The sequence below is a fragment of the Alosa sapidissima genome, chromosome 12 (assembly GCF_018492685.1).
Source record: "Alosa sapidissima isolate fAloSap1 chromosome 12, fAloSap1.pri, whole genome shotgun sequence".
In the NCBI taxonomy this organism is placed as follows: Eukaryota; Metazoa; Chordata; class Actinopteri; order Clupeiformes; family Clupeidae; genus Alosa; species Alosa sapidissima.
In genome coordinates, this window is record NC_055968.1 from 23,955,601 (window position 1) to 23,976,331 (window position 20,731).

At 46.1% G+C, this 20,731-nt stretch overlaps 1 protein-coding gene across 2 annotated transcripts; it reads right to left on the reverse strand.

The window, feature by feature from the left end:
• Positions 1 to 10,383: 10,383 nt before the first annotated feature.
• Positions 10,384 to 12,271, reverse strand: her6 (hairy-related 6). 2 transcript variants are annotated; one of them, XM_042056612.1, is made up of 4 exons: positions 11,922 to 12,271; positions 11,711 to 11,806; positions 11,485 to 11,572; positions 10,384 to 11,173 (listed from the first exon to the last, which is right to left on the reverse strand). In XM_042056612.1, the coding sequence occupies exons 1-4, from the start codon at positions 12,027 to 12,029 to the stop codon at positions 10,659 to 10,661; spliced, it is 807 nt and encodes a 268-aa protein (XP_041912546.1). In that variant the 5' UTR covers positions 12,030 to 12,271; the 3' UTR covers positions 10,384 to 10,658. The 2 variants fall into 2 exon arrangements, with proteins under 2 accessions (XP_041912546.1, XP_041912545.1); XM_042056611.1 differs by having other exon boundaries at positions 10,384 to 11,176; positions 11,922 to 12,270.
• Positions 12,272 to 20,731: the final 8,460 nt, after the last annotated feature.

Here is a 20,731-nt window from a genome sequence, read left to right on the forward strand (position 1 = left end):
GTGTGTGTGTGTGTGTGTGTGTGTGTGTGTGTGTGTGTGTGTGTGTGTGCGTGTCTGTGTGTGTGTGCTTTGAGGATCTATATAACGCCTTAAAAACACAAAAGCAGTATTTCTGCATATATGCCAGATGAATTTATGTTGATAGAGTGTGTGTGTCTGTATGTGTGTGTGTGTGTGTGTGTGTGTGTGTGTGTGTGTGTGTGTGTGTGTGTGTGTGTGTGTGTACGTTTTGATTATAAGCACACACCGCCTAAAGGGGTATTTATATGCAGTGTGTGTTTGCTTATGTGTTTGTGCCGTGTGTGTGTGTGTGTGTGTGTGTGTGTGTGTGTGTGTGTCCACCTCGCTCCGAGGGTGCCTGTATAACTGAGCGGGTGGCTGCAGATTCATGAAGTGGGGCACACAGGCAGCCTGCATCCAATCTGCTTTTTTATGCTTCCTGTAGGAGAGCAGGCCCTGCGGCTGCATGTGATGAAAGACGCCCATTCTACCTCGAAAGGATCCACATGCATTCTTCAGGCTTGCTCGAGCAGAACCACACACCCATATCCCACCATCCAAACGCACACACACACTCACACACACACACACACACACACACATACACACACCTCTATCCCCCCACACACACACACACACATACACACACATGCATACACAGACATATCCTACCTTGCGCACACACAGACACACACACTCTCTTTCTCTTTCTCACATACACACCTCTATCCCACTGCACACACAGATATATCCTACCACACACACACACACTCTCTCTCTCTCTCTCTCTTTCTCTCACACACATACCCATATCCCACCATACACACACACACCTTCCCACCACGCCATCCCAAAGCCGAGAGACGCTCCCACCCACTTCTGACTTTATTGCAGACCTGAGGCATCACTGCTCCTGTGAATGACTGTGCCTATGGCTACTCTGATTCAAAAACATGCACACACGCATCATCGCACACATAAACATGCCCACACAGAAACTCACTCAGTCATACACATAAACAAACACACACACACACACACACACATGCACACACACACACACACACACACACACTCATGCACACACTATTCTCCCTCTCAAATGCACAGATATAAACACACGCACAGACGGATGCACACACACACACACACACAAACAGACCACATTCCTCTGCTCCCAGAGGAGGGCTCAGTATTGCACCCACACGCCGCTCCCACAGGCCCTGGGGGAGCATGTGTGTGTGTGTGTGTGTGTGTGTGTGTGTGTGTGTGTGCGCGCGCTCTGGGGCCGCTCTTCTCTCCTCGCCTCGCACGTCGTTAAAGCCAGGCCCCTGCAGCGCCACCGGGCCCCAGCGGCGGCTCATCCAGCTCCCATTCACAGCGGCGAAAAGAAAAAAAAAACGTTCCCCCCATTATCTCCATTGTGCTCCATCTCTTTCAGTCCCCTTAATTGGCAAAATACATGTAGACAGATATGGACAAAATGCTTGCATTGGGGGCTGAATAAGTCTCCTTAAAGACCCAGGAGAGGCGGTGTTGCATGACACACCGTCTCACCTGCGGGCCCCAGGGAGCGGCCATCCACCCCGGCGAACAATTACCCCACGTTTGATAGTAAGAGGTGGCGTTTGCTTGCAAGAGGAGACTCTTGAGACATTATTTGTGAAATTTATTTGGCTGCTGAGGGATTAGCCTGGGGATTTCCTTTGTTGGTTGGCTTGGCTGTGGGGCGGAGACACTGAATAGGTCTCAAGGTCAATGGCTTTTGTGAGCGGGAACAGTTGGCTACTGTTGGCCCCCAGCATCATGAAAGGCTAAGGGGGCTACAGCGTTTGGTCCTTTTAAGGTCAGCAGTCTGGACAGTGCGGAGCTGGCCAGTGCTGGAGAGGGGCCTGATGAGTGAGGGACTCCTGCAGACGGAAAAAAATTCCACACACACTCATGAACACACGCACACACGCACACACGCACACCATCAACACACTCGTTCGTGTCGGGGGCCCAAGGTCGAGGCGAGATGCAAGACGTGGAGCTGTGGAATCTTTTCACGCTTTTCCCAAGGAACACAGTGGGGGAGAACAAACCTTGGGCTCCTATCAGTGTAATCTACACCCCTGAATGATTCCACCTCGCTTGTACTGCATCTGCGATGGCCACCTGTTCCCCCTCTCCTCGGCTGCCCGCTTTGCCCCCACCCAACTCCACCCCCCCCCCGCCTCCACCACAACCCCCTTTTGTGCCACTCTTGCATTCTTCCACATCTATACCAAGGTCGAAACTTAAGCTTTTTACCAATTTCCCCCCCCTATGCTATGCTATCCTCTTTCCATGCAAGCATCTCTTTCTTCTGCTCCTCTGACCCAGCAATTAAAGCAAGAGGAAAGAGAGAAAAAAAACTCTCTCTCTCTGTGCCCGAACATTTCAAGCAAACAGAACCTTACAAGTGACGGGGGGGGAAAGAGCAGAAATTCTCAGGAGCGTCCATGATGGAGGCCGCCGTCGCCACTGTAACAAAAGCTCAAATTTAAAGGGCTCCTCTTTTTCGGTGCGACGTTGGAATGAACTGTAGCATGGAAGCGTTTATGAAGGGAGGCAAGAGTTTTAACAAGAAGCACTGAAAGGGGGCTCTTATACTGGATTCGATTCCCTGAACCCTCCATAAAAAAGAAGGGGGGGGGGGGGGTAAAAGATTCTTTATGAAACAGCATGTCTACATCTTTACAGTGCTCTTCATTCAAGCACACAACGCAGACAGCATCACACATATATGCTGTGGCACTTTGTAAGCTTGTTGTGAGAGCGAAACAAAACAGGCAGAGTACCGTTTCTGTGTGTGTGTGTGTGTGTGTGTGTGTGTGTGTGTGTGTGTGCATTTATTTGTGCAGGTCAGTGTGTGTGTGTGTGTGTGTGTGTGTGTGTGTGTGTGTGTGTGTGTGTATGCGTGTGTGTGTGTGTGTGTGTGTGTGTGTGTGTGTGTGTGTGTGTGTGTATGTCATACATTTATGCATTTATACACACACCCACAGGCCAAAGCATGTACACTTTGGCCTGCTTTCTTCTCTCCCTCCCTTCAGTCTATGTATGATGGTGGTAATGGGTGATCTGCTGGTGGAATAAAAATCTCCAAAAGGTTGCGCTGTCTCCTATCCACAGGTTGCTGACCCCAGCTCTGTATAATGGAGTGCGCTTGGAATCCTGCTCTGCATTTCAAAGTGCACGATCTCCCCATGCAGGGCCAAACATCAGTCAATTCGGATTTGGCGTTCAGCGCCAGGATAATAAATGCAACCGCAAGCAAGACAAAGCAGGGCTCGCGAAATATAACCATCTGTTTGCCAGCAACTGAAAAACAATTACTTCGCCTCACCCCCTGAATCAAATGGCAAATTACTTCATTGTGGCCCGTCACTCCAGCAAGTCCATGTGCGCCGGGCAGATCCGTTAATGGACTTTGACTATTATTGATACCTTCCCCAAAAGCCCCATGTGTCCCCGCGCGCCTACCTAAAAGTATGTAAATAAAAATGGGCTCCGACCTCAAAGGGGTTGAACACAAACTGAATATCGCTGATGTCTCCTCCAGAGGCCCGCGACTCAAAGGGGAGATTATAAATCCATTAGTCACAGACCCCGACATTTCAATGATGCTGCATATTTCAAGTCACTGCCGATTACTCCGGCACCATTTGTGGAGGTTTACAGCCTTTCAGAAGGGGCGGACGCGAGAGCTGCGGCGCACATGGGAAAAGAATGCTCGCCGCGTTCGCCCGCTCTTCTCAGCTTTCTCGTGTGAGACCGTGTCTGCGCACTTCAAGCTCATTTCAACGCAGACTTTACACCCTCCGCGGTTTACACATGAGGGTTTCAAAGCCCAAGCGCTCTACGGCCCATCACCGCTAAAGGCTGGTTCAACCTCATAGGCACAGCAGGAGGAATGTTGCAATGGGCCAGGGAGAACAAACACTTGGATTTAAAAAGTTATTTTCAATTAAAATACACTGGAAATATTTGTTTAGCCAGGAACAATCACATTGCTTACTTCAGACTAGTATTCTGGCTGTTGTATATTAGATTCAACAGGTCATTTCACTGTTTCCTAAACATTTACTTGTAAATATTGATAGTCAACTAGCTGTATTATCAATCTCATTACAATACCCCCATTGTTGAAACCACTTAAATGTGTGTATATCTAGCTTTGCTGTAGCCAGCACTGCATTCCAAGAAAACTTTCATTTTGTGGGAATGCCACTAGGTGGCAGCACCATTGACCAGTGGTCACTGCTTACATGACAAAAGTTTAGATGCTTTCAGCTGTCTAGATCAGTGTGAAAACTCTCAGTTCGCCTGTTTAAGATGAGACTTACTTAACCTGTATCTTTATTTTTTATTGAAAATGGTCAACATTACAGCTTTGTCTTTGTATTTGATGCAATTCAATGCAACTACAATACTGACCTTGGATCTGACTACATGTGACAGTGTTTTTCAAAGACCCTCTCTTTTAAGACTCTTAAAAACTGCCTGGGGACAGTTGAGATACTGTGTGACTCACTTCTCCTCTTGGCTTGCGAGTGACTCTGAGAGGTTATTTCTCCCTCCCTTGGACAAAGGCAGCCAGCCCACTCCTGCAGGAAGATCTGGGTTTACAAGCAAAGACACACATAACAAGCTTGCTGTGTCTGTCGCTCTGCCCATTGCCTTACATGCATGATGCAAACCAGGGCCCAAGATAACAGCAGCCGGTGGGTGGTGAACACAGCATACCCCTTACAAAGGTGAGAGGCAGTGCATGGAAAAATGCCTATGTGCTGTGGTAGGTCTAGGTCTATATACTGACAATTACACACTCATTCATACACAACCACACACACACACACACACACACACACATACACACACACACACACTTACATGCTCACACACTCACACACAAATGCACACATACTGTTTTCTCTCTCTCTCTCTCCCTCTGTCTCTCACACACGTACACACAGCACAGAGATAGCATGCGTGCATGGTAGCTTTAGAGGCATGTCATCCTGCAGCATTATCTCACTGGCCAGCCTTATACTGGTCCTGCCAGTGTCTCTAGTGAGGAAACTGGATTAGAGAGTGTCCCACGGAAGCTTAAGCTGTCTTGCGTGGCCGGCGTGAGAAGCAGCAAGCTAATGCCATTTCACGACTCGCAATTTGTTTTAGGGGCTGCACGGCACCCGTGGTGTAACCAAAGCATCTAGCGTGCAACTCGAGTCCCACTACAAAATGCTTACAATTCGCAAAACTAGTTTTGGGGAGTTTATTTGTCTCCCTTCAGCCACAAATGTTCCCCTGCGTTGCAAAACTGCAGCTACTTCCAACATTTCCATGAGCCTCTGTCTGTCTGTTTGTAGTAAAAGTTTGGAGAGCACGAGTGGGACGGAGTCAGAAAAAGATAAATACATTACCACGCCTCTGTGTTTCAAGAATGATAAATACTACCACTATAGCACTTCAGGGCACCCAAAGGCACATTCAAAATTATGGAGATCAAAGGCAAAAAGCAGGCATTATTGTGCAGAGACCCTCCACAGCCATGACTATCCTGAATGGTTTTTATGTGTTTTTTTAACACTTTCAAAAAAGGGGGCCTGTCCCTCTCTGACCTTCAGGGGGGTTTGATGTCGTCATGCGGAGGCCATTAAAACCAGGAAAATAAAAACAGCCACGCGAAGGCAGTTAATAGATCAAGCTTAGCGTGCGTGTCTCTCTCTCCCTTTTTTCCTTCCCCCAGACCTTATGAGTCTCCCTTGGCCCCACTGAGAGAGCTTTGCGGTCTCTCGCATAACAGCACAAGGGCCCAGGCCCTGACACCTGTCTACAGGTTATGGCTGTCTAAGTAGCCAGCGGATGAGACAAACAAAAGCCCTACCAACCAGCCTAGACTGCTGACCTGAATAAAACAGCCAGCCACACACACACATCACACACACACACACATTTAGTCTCAGGAGCCTTTGTCTTTGGGACGGTGAGAAGCCCGACATTCACCGCCGCTGATTTGCATAGTCACCTCGGACTTGGAGCGCGATGGCTGACATTTCAATGGCGCTCCACTGAAACCCTCTGGGGTGGCATTGTGTGGCCGGCTGGTGAGCTAAGAGGGCGTGAAAAAGCGGAGGCTCCGAGCAAAGTGCTCGTCTGGTGGCACGCCACAGGCTGACAGCCAGGCCCTAAGCCCCGAGCACCGGGGCCACGTTTACATGGGAAACAATCAGCTGAAATGGTTTCACTATCTTTAACTCAAACATATTACACAAAAACAGAGGCAAATGTCTGGCTTGGTGAAAATGTATTTTCTGGATGGTTGGGTGGGGGGGAGGGTAATAAGAGATCAGACTACTTTTTAGAGTAGTCTAGGTGATTATATAATTAACTACATTACTTTCAAATCCTATTTTGGTTCACTATAAAAAAAAATCAGACCAGCTAGAGGGGACTGGATATGGCAAATTACTTAGAATAAAGTCATTTACAAGCATTCATTTCAAAGAAGCCATGGAAAAGCATACAATGACTCTCCTAGCTGGCAGTTGTCGATCCCACCGTCAGATCTGTTGGGAGAGCTGGACTGGGATCACAGAGCAGTAACTTAAGGAGTATTACGATTCAGTCTCAGAGACTAATAAAGGTGCAAGAAGTGAGAGTTTTTTTTTAAAAAAAGACATCTTGTTAAAGGCTGGGTTTGTTGGGGGGGTGGGGAGTGATATCGAATGAAACAAAAAGAGTTAACATTCATGAGGAGTTCCCACAGAGATTTTTTTTTTTTTGCATCATCGTCTGGGTGAGATCTCAGCAACACAAGGCGAGTGTGTCCTGTGATAGCCGTGGGAGGAGAGGAGAGGAGAGGAGAGAGCGAGAGAGACACCCGCCCCAGCCTTCTCTCTGACACACAGCACCTGTGCCGATTGAGGGGGTTGCCTGGCTGGGCATGTGTGCATGTATGTGTGTGTGTGTGTGTGTGTCTCAGTGTCAGCAGGGTAAGTCTCTGTGTGTGCATGTGTGTGTGTGTGTGTGTGTGTGTGTGTGTGTGTGTGTGTGTGTGTGTGTGTGTGTGTGTGTGTGTGTGTGTTTTATGTGTGTGTGTGTTCCTTGATCATCTGTAGGTTTCTCTGTCTGTGTGCTGACAAGTAATTATGTATGTGTGAACTTTATAAGTCGAGTATGAATGTATGTGTGTCTGTGTCTGTCTGGGTGTGTGAGTGTGTATGAGAGTGTGTGTGTGTGTGTGTGTGTGTCTGTTTATGTGTGTGTATGTGTGTGTGTGTGTGTGTGTGTGTGGAGGCCGTGTGCCTCAGCTGGTGGTCAGCACACAGCGCAGGGTCCAGGAGGGGGTTGCAGTATCCGCTTCCTGTCACACACGCACACTTGCAGTCAGACAAACACATGGACTCACACACACGCACACACACACACAGCGGCGGCCCACGCTGCTTCGTGCTGCCCTGTCTGTCAGCATTTCCAGGCAGGCAGTGGGGAAAGAGTTGATGCGTGTGTCAGAGAGACGCTCTCACACACACGCACGCACTCACACACAGGCATACACACACACACACACACACACATTCCCCTGGCGGCTGGCAGCAAGCCGGCAGCGGGAGGGGGGTTCGCCTCTTTCTCACGACCTCTCAGGTTCCTCCGCTCATCTGGGAGCTATTCATTTCCTGCCAGAAAACAGCCTTCCCCTGCAACTGCAGGAGGGGTGCGGGAGGCGGAGGGAGAGAGAGAGAGAGAGAGAGGGAGAGAGGAAGAGAGAGAGGGAGTTTTTGGAGGGGGTGATGGAGAGGGTGGGGGGGGGGGGGGGGGAGGGGGTAGGGGGTTGGCTGCAGAACGAGTCCAGGGCTTGGTACAGCAAGCCCTGGGCTTAAATCATAAAGCTCCGGCTTGTCTGGGCTGCAATCAAAGGCAGCCCAGTGACGAGCTGGAGGAGAGCGATCGCACCATATGGTAGCACTTAAGAGCCAAGGAGGAAGCAGAGAGGGGGTTTTTTTTTTCCTATCGTCGTCTTCTTCGTCTTCGTCTTCGGCTTGCCCGGCACCCACCCCCCCCCCCCCCCCCCCCCACCCCCCCCGTGCTCCTCCCGCCCTCTCCCCTGCATGTGCGTGGAGTGTGGGAAAAGGTAATTGACACGCATGGTGACGCGCCGCACCCCCACCCACCACCCCCACCCAGGTCGTGTTGTGACATGTGCGTGGATGCCCCTAGGAGCGTGGACACTTCGACTGGTAACTTGAGTGTCTCGTAAAGCTGTCCTCTCCGTGTGTGTGTGTGTGTGTGTGTGTGTGTGTGTGTGTGTGTGTGTGTGTGTGTGTGTGTGTGTGTGCGTTTATGTGTGTGTGCATGTGGTGGGGGGTCCTTTGTGGACATTGGCAGACTAGACTATCATGGGGTGGATGGTGGTGGGGCAGCTAGGTGTCATTGGGGTAACACCACATGCCGAAACACACACACACACACACTCTCTTTTTATCACACACATACACACACACACACACACACACACTCCTGCTCTATATCCAGCTGTGATCCTGGGATAAACAGGAAGTATCCGTGACGGGCGGTGAAGTTCTCTCTCTGTCGCACACACGCGCCACATGCACACAAATAGACACAGACACACACACATACATACATACACACACACGCACACACATATACACTTCTGAAAGGCAAACCATTACCACAGGCTAGTGGGGATGCCTGATATGCGGAACAGCAAGAGACCCTGAGAACCCCCCCCCTCCTGCCCTCCCTCACACACGCACACCCACACACACACACACACACATTACACACACCACCCAACGGCACACACCGAATCCCAAACCAACATCCTTCTCCTCGTTCACTCCCTCAGTCCTCCATGGGACGCGGCTGTCCTCACCGACTGACTCCTGGCTCACATGTGTTCCCAATCTGTCCGGCCGGCACCGTTAAAAAGGTGTGATGGAAATTTGAAATGATAGCACTTATCCACACTTTGTGCCTCTTAGCAGATTGGTAATTGCAAACACCTGGTATGCCCCCTTCAAAGCCGGGCGCCGATGACTGGAGGCTGCATGCACCTGGACTCTACGGGCCACACCGCGATGCCAGGGTTCCCCAGGCTGTCTGTTATCAAGCACCCCATGCCATGTTTTGCATTGGTACTGGCGTGTAGGTGGAGGATCTTTTAACTCCTAAAGCACTACAAGTGCATGGATCTGCTTGCATGAAACACTTGCTTTATACTGTAAGTTTATATGCTGATCATGATAATGTTTAGGTTGTTCTGATGCCCCCCCCCCACACCCCCACATACACACACACACAGACAGATCCACAGATTCACAGTTTTACATTTAAGGAGTACTATAAATTATGGTACATTCTATCTGTTGAGCAGTCTACATGCTGATTCATCCATATGGATCTGTACTTGTTAACGCAACCGCTGTGGACCATTAAGTTAATACAACTCTTGCATGAGCCTACTGACCACATGTCTGATGTGTTCAGACTACAATACAACTAAGTACAGTCTACAAGTAAAATAATTTTAATCACTCTCTTGAACTCTCAAGATACACATATCAGCATTCCTTTTTTGGATTTATTAACAAAATGTAAATATGTGATATGATACTGACACATTCTGATCCCTGCAGAGCCTTTGACAAAGTGTAATACACAGTTGATGGGCTAGATGGCGCAAAGTGGTCATACAATTGACTGATTTGCCAAAAGAGCTCCTGAAGTCATCAGTTCGATTGCAAAAAATCCCCTTCTCATCTGACTCACCTTGTAAACAACAAAATAGTAGCTTAATACATAACCATAAGTCAACATTGGGGGTACAAAATCAAGCCTAAATATTTTAAATTGTTTCCATAAAGCTGCCGTGAACAATTCGACTTCGCACTATCAAGGTATTTTGTCCGCAATGATGCTGGTCATTCAAACCATGGCATACACTGAACAAGTTGCAAGAAAACTAAATACAAGTGGTGCTACTGAACACCTCTTGCCTCTTTACCTTAAAGGCGAAGACAGGCCCTGTTCTGATGCTTATTGCTGTCTTTTAGCCATTGCACTACATTTCCTCGTTGAAGGCCTCGGCATCAACATTTCAAATTACTGCGTTCCTGGAACTGTGATCATTCCGAGACATAGTTTGTTTCATATTATTAATGCGTCATCATTCAATAGGCCTACTTTAAATCTTATTTTAATCTTGCATACTTGGCGCAATGTATTGCCTACTGGCTTATGTTTGTTAACAACATAGGCCAGTAAGCAATACATTGCAACTATGTTTGTTAGAATAGAAAATAGTATATGAAAGCAACACAAAACTCCAAATAATTATTTTCGATCAAATTTATTTGTCTTCCAAAAAGAAGAAACGCATCTGAGCATTCATCATATCTTTGGCATCAAGTGGTAGAAATAACACCGCAAATATAAAAAATGCAATAAGCGAACATCAATAATAAGAAATTTCATTTCAATATGAACTTTTTCCTCATAATCTATACAAATATAGTGCATAATCTCTTTAAACAAACTTGATACAAAAGTAACATTTAACATAGGAAACAAGTGACAGAGTCTGTAAGAGTCTTTAGGGTAGTCAATCTCTACCATGGCCTCCACACTGAATCCGAGGTGACTGAGGGGGCACCGGGAGACACCGCCGCTGGAACGGGCGTGCTGGCGTTGTTGTAAACGGGGATTACGGGTCCATTTGGCGCAAACGCTGCGTTGGGAATGAGAAAGGCAAACTGTCCATCTGTGGTAGGTACTAGTTGGAAGCCTCCATAGACTTTTGTAGCTTCTGGTGATAAGCTGGTGTTGGAGGCACTTTTGCAGGGCGCACCATTGATGGGTAACCCGTTGGCCTGAGGAGACACGCTGGGGATCTGAACCATGGGCTGGGCGAAAGTCGGATGCGGAGGACCGGCGGGGATCTGGTGCTGCGTGGGGTAATTCATGGCGTTGATCTGTGTCATGCAGCTGGCCAAGTGACCTAGGAGCCGGGTCCTGACTTCAGTGTTGACGCCTTCGCAGGTGGACAGGAACCGGGTTACTTCGTTCATACATTCGCTGAATCCAGCTCTGTACTTTCCCAGCACTGACGGATCTGTGTTCAAGGCTGCTGTGGAACAGATACAAAAGTTTGATTAGACATGTACATCTACCAGGTAATATCCATACAAATACCTGTCAATATCAATAACTAGCCAATACAACATTCGGTTATCTTCCAATTACAGGGGAAACGGGGTGACACATTCTAATGTAATGTAATGTAATGTAATGTAATGACAACCCTCAGAATAAACTTGGTTCGTTAATTTATTAGCCAACAGATAAACTAAATGACTTCAGGGCATTAAATTGATGCCTGGGTGTGATTCAAATATCAAGCCATGATATGCTTATACTAATAAAACCACGACTTACCAGTCATTTGCGCCCGCTGCAGGTTTCGGAGATGTTTCACCGTCATTTCCAGGATGTCTGCTTTCTCAAGCTTTGAATGTCTGGAGCTCTGTGAAGAGGAATATCGTGGTTAGAGGTATGCATAACTTATCCTATGTGGTAATTACGCATGCTTTAAGTACTTTGGAACAGCACAAAGTAATCAACTGAAGCCATGTCAGTGAATTAAAAATGTTAAAATACTTACATCTTTTTTCAGTGCATCCAAAATAAGTGTTTTCAACTGTCCCAAGCTTTCGTTGATCCTTGCTCGTCTCCTCTTCTCCATTATCGGCTTGGATGACTAAAAGAGATTTGTACAATTAAGTTACATTCCAGCGACCTGCTTGCTACCTTCGGTTTTCGTTGGAATAAATATCACGATATATTCAGATGCGTCAATCAATGAAAATACCAACCTTTCTGTGTTCGGATGCCGTCTTGGGTTTATCGGGAGTCGTGTTCATGCTTGCTGGAGTCGCAGCAACAGGGGAAGAGGACGTTTTTTCCATCATATCGGCAGGCATCTTCTGTCCAAAGTATCCCACAAACACCAGCGTATTAAGATAGATGAAATCCGTTCGGATGCTCAGCGACGTGCGCGCAGTTAGGGATACACAAATTCCAAATTGTGGAGAGGCAGAATCCCTTGTGGTAGTAATTCACTTTTAAGAGAGGAGTGATCCCCGGTCGGGCGGCTGTGAAAATTATGTCACTGCCTCCGCTCTTGCTGAATGCCAGTAGACTGTGCGTCTTGTCTGGACGCGCTTCGTGTTGGTCTTATTTATATCTACGACTGCACGCGAACGGCTCGTGTGAAACTTCCCAAACTTTCTTTCCCACAGTAACTTTCTACCAATCAGCGTGAGGGACACGCGGCCCGGGAGGAGGATGGCTCGTGGTCGGCGCCCCTCCATTGGTTGTTTGGTGTTTGAGCGGGCGGCCAATGGCGCACGGCCGGGTTTAGGGCACCACCGAGAGGTGCCTTCAATCATTCGTTTACATATTAACACTTTAGATCCTACCCACCCAACACAAATCTTAATTTCCACTTGGAGAAGTCAGAGGACTCTGCCTACTGCATTATTAGCCACATTTAGCACTTAATTTATATATTTTTTGTATACTGAACTGTTATTTTCACATTTGCTCATTAGGCCTAAGTGTTATATTTACTAGTACTACCAGCATATATAAATTAGGCTATTAGTTTATGATATTCCGGTGATAAATGATTACTATCGTTTCGAGCATCAACTTGTGATAATAGTTCTTACGAAGGTAGCTATTTGGATGTAGACAAAATAGTTTTAATGAGCAGGCAAACCATATCCAGAGGGAGTCAGATAATAGAAATCATTTTAAGTCTCATTAGTATATTTCTACTCATTTTAGAATAAAACTGTACTGTAACTAAATGTCACTTCTTTGGCTATAAGTGGTTCACTTTAAGTCAAAAGTATGTCTTTAAGCGCGCCGCCGCTGCAGCTTGGCATTTTGACATCCGTCGGCATGCAAGCGCTATTGTGAACGCGGAGCACGTGCCAGGATGTTTTATTACCGCGGTGGTTGAGGTTTGGCTGCCGGGCTGCCGGGTTGGGCTGGGGGTGGCGGTGGTGGTTTACATTAGAGGGAAGGTAAATAGCAGCTGCTGGTTTTAAAAGCCTGGGAAAACCACGCCTCCAAGAGAGAGCTCGGGCTTTATCGGAATGCGAGCCAGTGCGGAGATATTTCTGAGGGAGCGCGGGAGGGAAAGTAAGCACGGTCGGGGCAATGTTCTCTTCTCTTTTGTCGGCAGAAGACAGAATAACCGCCTCTCATTTCAGAATATAACAGAAAAATAACTCAGACCTCACCATAATTTCTCTCATAACCCACAATCACTTGAAAGTCAGCGACCTTTGGGAGCACCAGGACATCGTACAAAAAGTTCCCCTTCCGACCTCACAAACACATAGAAACAATACTTTAAAATAGGCACCGAGATAAAAAAAAAACACATGATAGGTTTGTTGATCAGTCAACAGGAACTTTAATTTTCATATTATCACATTTCATAGTAGTCAGTATCGCGATGGATAGGTTATGCATGACATTTGTCCTGTTTTTGAAGGATAGGCTACTATGGGTTAATTTATCTACAATTTGTCTAAAAGGACACTATCTGTTGTAACCTAATATAATATTATACAAGCACGCTCATTATTGGCAATAATCTGCATCATTATGGAGCTAAGTGGCGGTGGATGGCGGTCGACTACAGCAGACCTCTCTCCCTCTCTCGCTCCCTCCCTCTGATGTGCACTCCCGGGCGTGATCTCCAGCTGCTGCCGACCCCGCGACACGTGGCGGGCAAGCGACGGGGGAAGGCGTTGCATCTGCCGGCTTGCAGCCCGCGTCTGCGGGACATTGTGCTCCACTCCAGTCCGCCCGCAGATCATAAAGGCGATAAGTCACAGCTGACGGCGCTGTATGGAGCACTGAGCTCTCTGACAAAACTACTTCAGAATAACAGAGCGCAGAACACAGCTATTGAAATGAAACAAAAACAAATAACTAACCCTAAGATTGTTTTCAAATAATCTGCACTGAAATTCTTTTTTATCTTTACTTGTACTTTTGTAGCCTACTTAAATGACAATATTTCTCAGCTGTTTCTTTTATATTCAACTTTCAGTGTTCTTTTTTGTCTTTCCTTAAAACACAGGAAACTCTCGGCTGTACCACTACACAGATGAAGGCAAATTAGTGTATGACTAATATGCTATATAGAATTGTATAACCTATTACATACAATTATGTTCAATTATGTCTTTGTAATTGCTCCCATAAGAAAGTCAAAACTATGTCACATTTGGCTATCTAGATTTGACAATGAGCAATTTGTTTGGAAGTCCATCTGGTTCATTGCCTACTCCCATTCTTCTGCATAGGTATTACAGAGTTTCAAAACAAATGTATTGATGTGAAATAGACAAAGACCCATGGGCTTCAGACCAGCTTTCACATGAATGACTTTGGCATGCTCAGGTTGCGGGGAATCTTAAGACTGTATTATGTTACAGGGCTCAAAGAGTTCCTCCATCTCTCATAGTGCTTGCTTCCTTACACACCTGGATACTACTGCTCTCTGGAATGGTACATGTCACTGATGCAGAGCAACAGAAATTTTGTTTTGTTTGCTTTGTTATTGTAAGGTTGATAACTGTTGACATGGCAAATATTGGATGTTGGGTCATGCAGTATTGTGTCATAAGCTTTCTATATAGACCCTTTCAACAATAAAAACAAAAACAATGCTTGAACATTCTATTTGGTTCCCAATCTACTTCCTCTGCATTAAGATAACATATGGAATGTTAAAAAGGAAGCCTTGTGGGGCCAACTATGATGCTGATAATGGAACTCTCTTGAAAGGGTCTATTCACCATATTCACACGTGTGTGTGTAGTATCTCTGTGTGTACCCAGCAACTGCAAACAATGCTCTCTCTCTCTCTCTCTCTCTCTCTCTCTCTCTCTCTCTCTCTCTCTCTCTCTCTCTCTCTCTCTCTCTCTCTCCTCCCCCCACGCTCACAAATAAATTCACGCTCACAGGCACATACAGCATGTACACTACGTGTATAGTATACACTGTATACACTCGCTTACTCACATACTCAAGCACACACACACACACACACATACACATACACACACACACACACACAATACAGGTTATAGCTTGTCTCTCTCTCTCTCTCTCTCTCTCTCTCTCTCTCTCTCTCTCTCTCTCTCTCTCACTCTCTCAAACAAACAAATGTGCACGTCCTCACTCTGACCGTCCCGACTGCCCCACCTGCAGCATGCTCGCCCACTATCTTTATTGAGGCCTCTCGACCATGGACCTCCACACTGCAATAATGCAATCAGAGCCGCGGATTGGAAGGCTAAAGTACGTGAGAAAGTGGGAGATAGCACGCTCCCAACCAATCTGGCCTGCAATCACAGACAGCTTACGCTTAATGTGTAAGCCATTGCAATGCGGCAGCGGTGTCACTTGCCAACGGCTTGCGGCGGCAGCAGTGACGGACGACTCAGAGACGTGTGGGACGGAGGGGTGGCACACGCTGGCGTGTGAGGATGGCCACTTGGCAGGGTGTCCCTGAAATAATTTTTTTTTTTTAATCAGGCGGTGGAAGTATAGCCTGTCACAAAGCTGAGAATCTCCAGAGGGTGACTGACTAGTCACCACACGTTGTAAATGAGACATTCTCCGCTGCCCGCTTTTTAGCTATGCATAAACTCATCTTTCTGGGAATTATACAGTGTGTCATGAACAATTCCTCATAGATGATTTATTCATGTGTGAAAATATACTATTTATCCAGCCAAGGAGGACGTGCTGTTTTCTGGTATGCACCAGTTTGATGGTGCCCATGGATGTGTCTGGTTTTAAAAGTGTGTCTTGCATGCAGTTTTGTATGTTTATCTGTGTGCCAAATGAGGGTCGGAAGGCCATGAGCAGAAAGCTGCCGCGAGCGAGCAAACAGTGTATACGAGAGTGCCAATCAAAGCCTGGGCAAGGCAAACACACAGATCTTGTGAAGAATGAAAGAGGAAAAAGAGAGCGAGAGAGGGAGGGAAGAAAGAGTGGGCCTTGGAGACCCTCCAGTTGCCTGCCCACGGAGGAGACACATCGCAAAATCACCCACAATGCCGTGGTGCGGTGGATCATAGCCATCAACAAACACAGCAGCAAGAGAGCAAAGCGTTCAAGGCCTCGGGGGCCCCTTGTAAGGAAAGTGATAAAGCGTTGATTCATAGTCCGCCTAACACACACACACACACACACACACACACATATATACACAGACACACAAACACTCAGATGCACATCCACAGACGATGATTCAGATACACAAATGCATGCATGCACAATCACACACACGCACACACACGCACACACACACACACACACACAGACACACACACACACACACACACACACACACAGAAACGCAAATGGGCATACACACACAAACACAGATCAGCAGGGGTCACCGCCAGCTTCTCAGACATTAGCGCCTGATGTGTTGAGCAGAGTGGGGCTCTTCAAACGCGCGCTCAGAAGCAGTCCGAGAGACTCACAAGCCGTTCCAGGCGGCCCCAGCTTGCTCGAGTGGGGAGAGGGAGGGAGAGAGGGAGCAAATTGCCTTTAGGGGGACCTGATGTGAAGTGGATCTCTCTCTTGCTCTCTCTTTTTCTCCCTCTTTTTCTCTCTTTCCCCTTCTCTCCCTCCCTCCCTCCCTCTCTCTCTCTCTCTCTCTCTCTCTCTCTCTCTTTCTCTCTCTCATACTCCGGAGCCTTGGAGAGCTCAGTCTCTTTGCGTCTGTGAGGGGGAGGCAGCTGAGACTGGGTCGGGGGGTCAGGCTGAGTGGAACTTCAGGATAAGCATCCGGTCGGTGGATTTGAGCAGTTTAGTTTGTGAGCTATCCAGCCCTCAGCGTTTTGTTTTCTTCTCTTTTTTCCAACGAGAACACAGTCAGATGCAAATAACAAGCAACGTGGTTTAATTTATTTATTTATGAGGGCAACTCTCTTTATCATTTGGTTTATTTTGTTTTTGTTTTGAAGGAGTTTATGTAAAAAAAATACTAGTGTGTTTTCTTTGACCTTCAGTTATGCAGCGATTGGGAGGTTGGGAGGTTTCAGAGACTGAAAGCTGGATAATTTGCTCAGGTAGAAACAGAGGTCTTGTTTTCGTAGCAGTATCAGTTGAAATCCAAAGAGAATTGTTCACAAAAGACCATGTCAGTCTGCTCATTGTTTACGCTGGAAGAACAATGCATTTGAAATACAGGTGCATAAACTTATCTGTTTCCTCTGTGAGTGGCACCTTTGTTGACAGGAGATAACGTGGTTGCTTTGAAGATATGGGCCTTCTCTAAATGACAGCAATGTGTAGAGTAATGATCTGTAATGGGCTCAGTTGGAGTGTAAACAAACAATGAGTATCGGCAGACTTGCCTCATAATAGTCATCTGCCCCCACTACGACACATTAGCATAAAACCGCTAAGCTATGGATCAACATTTTGTTAAATAACTGAAATTCACATTCATAATGTAAAGAAACATACATAATGCAAATATATGATCCAAGAAAGGAAAAATGAAACAGTACATAAAAGAGAAAGCAAAATGTGTGGGCTGTTAATTATCAACTCACCTTTCATTTATGTTTTATAATTCAATTCCAAGTTATTTTTGTTTTCACAAATGCTGTGAAATTAGAGATTTCATGGGAAAATCTGTTCAACACACATTACTCTTCAAATAGCAGTACTACTAAACAATAATTTTAAATAATGCCATTGCAAAGAGAGAAGAAAACATTCATACATAGACCCACAAAGAAAACTCAAAATGTCTACATTTCATAGTATGTATAGCTTTTTTGTAACAATATCACCGAAAAGTAGCTGAACATCAATAGTCAGAAAAGGTGCCTGAGATCTTCACTCAGTCCCGTGTTAAAAACTCAGTAACGTTGACTTCTGACGTGCCCTCCTACCTGGGGGCAAGGCCAACCTTATCGGCCAGGGCCTCCTCATCACCCCTCCCATTTACACACACACACACACACACACACACCTACACACACACACACACACACACACACACACTTGCCTCTCTCCTGGGGAGGACAGCATGTCTCTCTCCCCCCCGGCCACCTCCCTTCCACCTTTCCCGTGGGAGCTTGCAAAGCCAGGATAACCTTGAGACCTCAGCTGGTCCACTGCCAGAGACATTAAAGAACAGCCCCCCCTCCCTCTCTCTCTCTCTCCCTCTCTCTCTCTCTCCCTCTCCACTACCATCACCCACCCCACAATTACCCACATTATTCTATTTTTCCCTCTTTTCCATTTGGTAATTTTTTTTTCTTTCCCTCTTTTTTTCACCCCAGTTGTGACTAGGAGAAGACTTTTTTCTCTTTCCTTCTTTTCCTTCCTCCCTCTCTCTCTCTCTCTCTCTCTCTCTCACACCCCTTGTCTTGGAGAGGAGAGAAAAGAAACAGAAGAAAAAAAACACAGCACTGTTCACATGATCTCCTGTGCAGTGTCTATTATCTGTAGGAATTGTAGAGCTGCCAATTTCAATTTAGCCAGCCTATTATCAGCCTTGAAATAAACGCCTAATTTGAAAAGTGGAAATCAAACTGTCTCTACGGGTGGGATGACTGACGTTGATTGCAAACTAACTATTCGGTGCCAGGCTACACTTTGTGTGGCTTTTGTCTCTGGCTTCCTTTTTCTCCGCCGGCTTCACGGCTGTCATATTCCTTTAGTGTTGGAAAGGTCAAGTACGGCTGCCTGGAAGATCTGAAGAGCTGGAGGAGTTTCAGGCTCGCCGGGATAATAGCCACAATGTGCGCCCGTTCCCCCTGTCGTCCTCGCTGGAATGTGTTCAAACATTTGTTTGTTCATTTGAAGTCCTGGTGTCCTCCACATCTAGTGAGAGGTTTTTTTTTTTTATTTATTTGTTTTGTTTGTGTTGATGGGAATGCCAACTAGCAGCCATCAAAAGTGAGACTTCTAAATTTTCATCCAAGCAAGCGGAATGAAATGAAAGAAATTGAGGAGCAGGTTCATGAATTGATTTAAGTATGTATTCCTATGTTATGGTAATTTTTTTATTTTATTTTTCTGGTTTAATATCACATAAATCAGACTAATCTATGATTTAATTATTTGTTTGCATGACCGCACTTTTTTTTATTATTGGTATTAAAAATGTACTAGGAGTACAATGAGTTAATGCAATCTTACAAACCTACAATAAACATGGCATATTTCTACATTAGATATCACTGGGCTGTTAAGCAAACTTGGCTGACCATCTCAAAGCCTTTCACATTTAAATGCATTTGAACAGAAGCTATCGCTGCATCTGCAAAGCTGACAGTGAGTTGGGTTTTGTTCTGCACAAAACAGTGACAAAGGGATGATATGCACTAATTCACCCCGCATTCCAGCTCACCCCCAACCAGAAAATCAATACATCTGTTGAGTCGCCTTCCTCTAAATCTCAGAGTCACTGTTTGCGGAGAGGAACATTCCTATTATTAAAAAAGAAAATAGTGAGAAAAATGCATTGTGATATTGAAAGGGGAAATCAGAAATATGAGACAGCTGTCTTAAGCTTGAGTACAAAGGCCATAGATGTCAGTCTAGTAACATTTCGATTCCACCCTTACTTATTTTTCAGCACCTTTTCAGAGCCCTCAAAACACTTTGTTTGTGTGTGTGTAAACATGAAAAGCTACGGATAGCTGTGTACTACCTTTTTCACACCCGGGGAGTGCATTCAGCACGTCTCTGCCACCAAGACTTTTGGAAGTTCCCATGACATCATAGGGCGTCTTTGAGAGCCTGGCCTGATGCTCTTTGTGGCCTATCCCATTCACTCTGTCTCTCACTCACACACACACACACACACACACACACACACACACACACACACACACACACACACACACACACACACACACACACACACACACACACATATACACACCTATGACCTCATCGTCAGCGCTTTCTCTTCAGGTTTCACCTTACAACCTGAGTGTCAATCTCGTTCCCCTTGGCTGTCTTAATGGCCCTCACAGGCTGCTCTCTCACCCCACCCATTCCAATCCCATTGTCTTCCACTGAACATGACTACTGTCTTAAACCCGAGAGAGTCAGCTTTCACTAGTAGGCCACTGGCCATAATGATGGTCAATGATAGCAAACTGATGGCTGCTGAGTTTGACAGTTTCAGCGTAAGGGCTTTACCCATAAACTATGGCTGATTTTAATTTAGATTTAAATGTCCCTGTATTTTACTGATCATTGTTGCATTTTGGGGTAACAAAACCATTTTGTGAAGAATATTCATGCATAGATCCACAAGTGCCCTACCAAATATTTCAAACAATGCTATTGTTTAGTTTGGTTTGGATTGGGAAGGTCTGAAGAATTAATAAAGAGAGTAAGATTTTACTATAATTTCCACCAAATGAATACACATTGTCCCTCCGCCCTGGGCACACCTGAACAGAAGTCGAGGATGAATCATCAGTGTTGCTGAATGACAGTTTTTGAATAAGCACACGTATAAACTGGAGCCAGTAAACAGTCAAGCTCCTTGATAGTCATAAGGTGAAGAGTTCAAACAGCAAGCAGGATCCATCCGTGTGACTCT

Bases quoted from the DNA above. Each gene is read 5' to 3' on its own strand.
- her6 (XM_042056611.1), bottom strand. From the start codon at position 12,029: ATGCCTGCCGATATGATGGAAAAAACGTCCTCTTCCCCTGTTGCTGCG. The intron at 11,807-11,921 runs GTTGGTATTTTC...AATCTCTTTTAG, and splicing joins CGGCATCCGAACACAGAAAG to TCATCCAAGCCGATAATGGA. The intron at 11,573-11,710 runs GTAAGTATTTTA...TCCTCTTCACAG, and splicing joins TGGATGCACTGAAAAAAGAT to AGCTCCAGACATTCAAAGCT.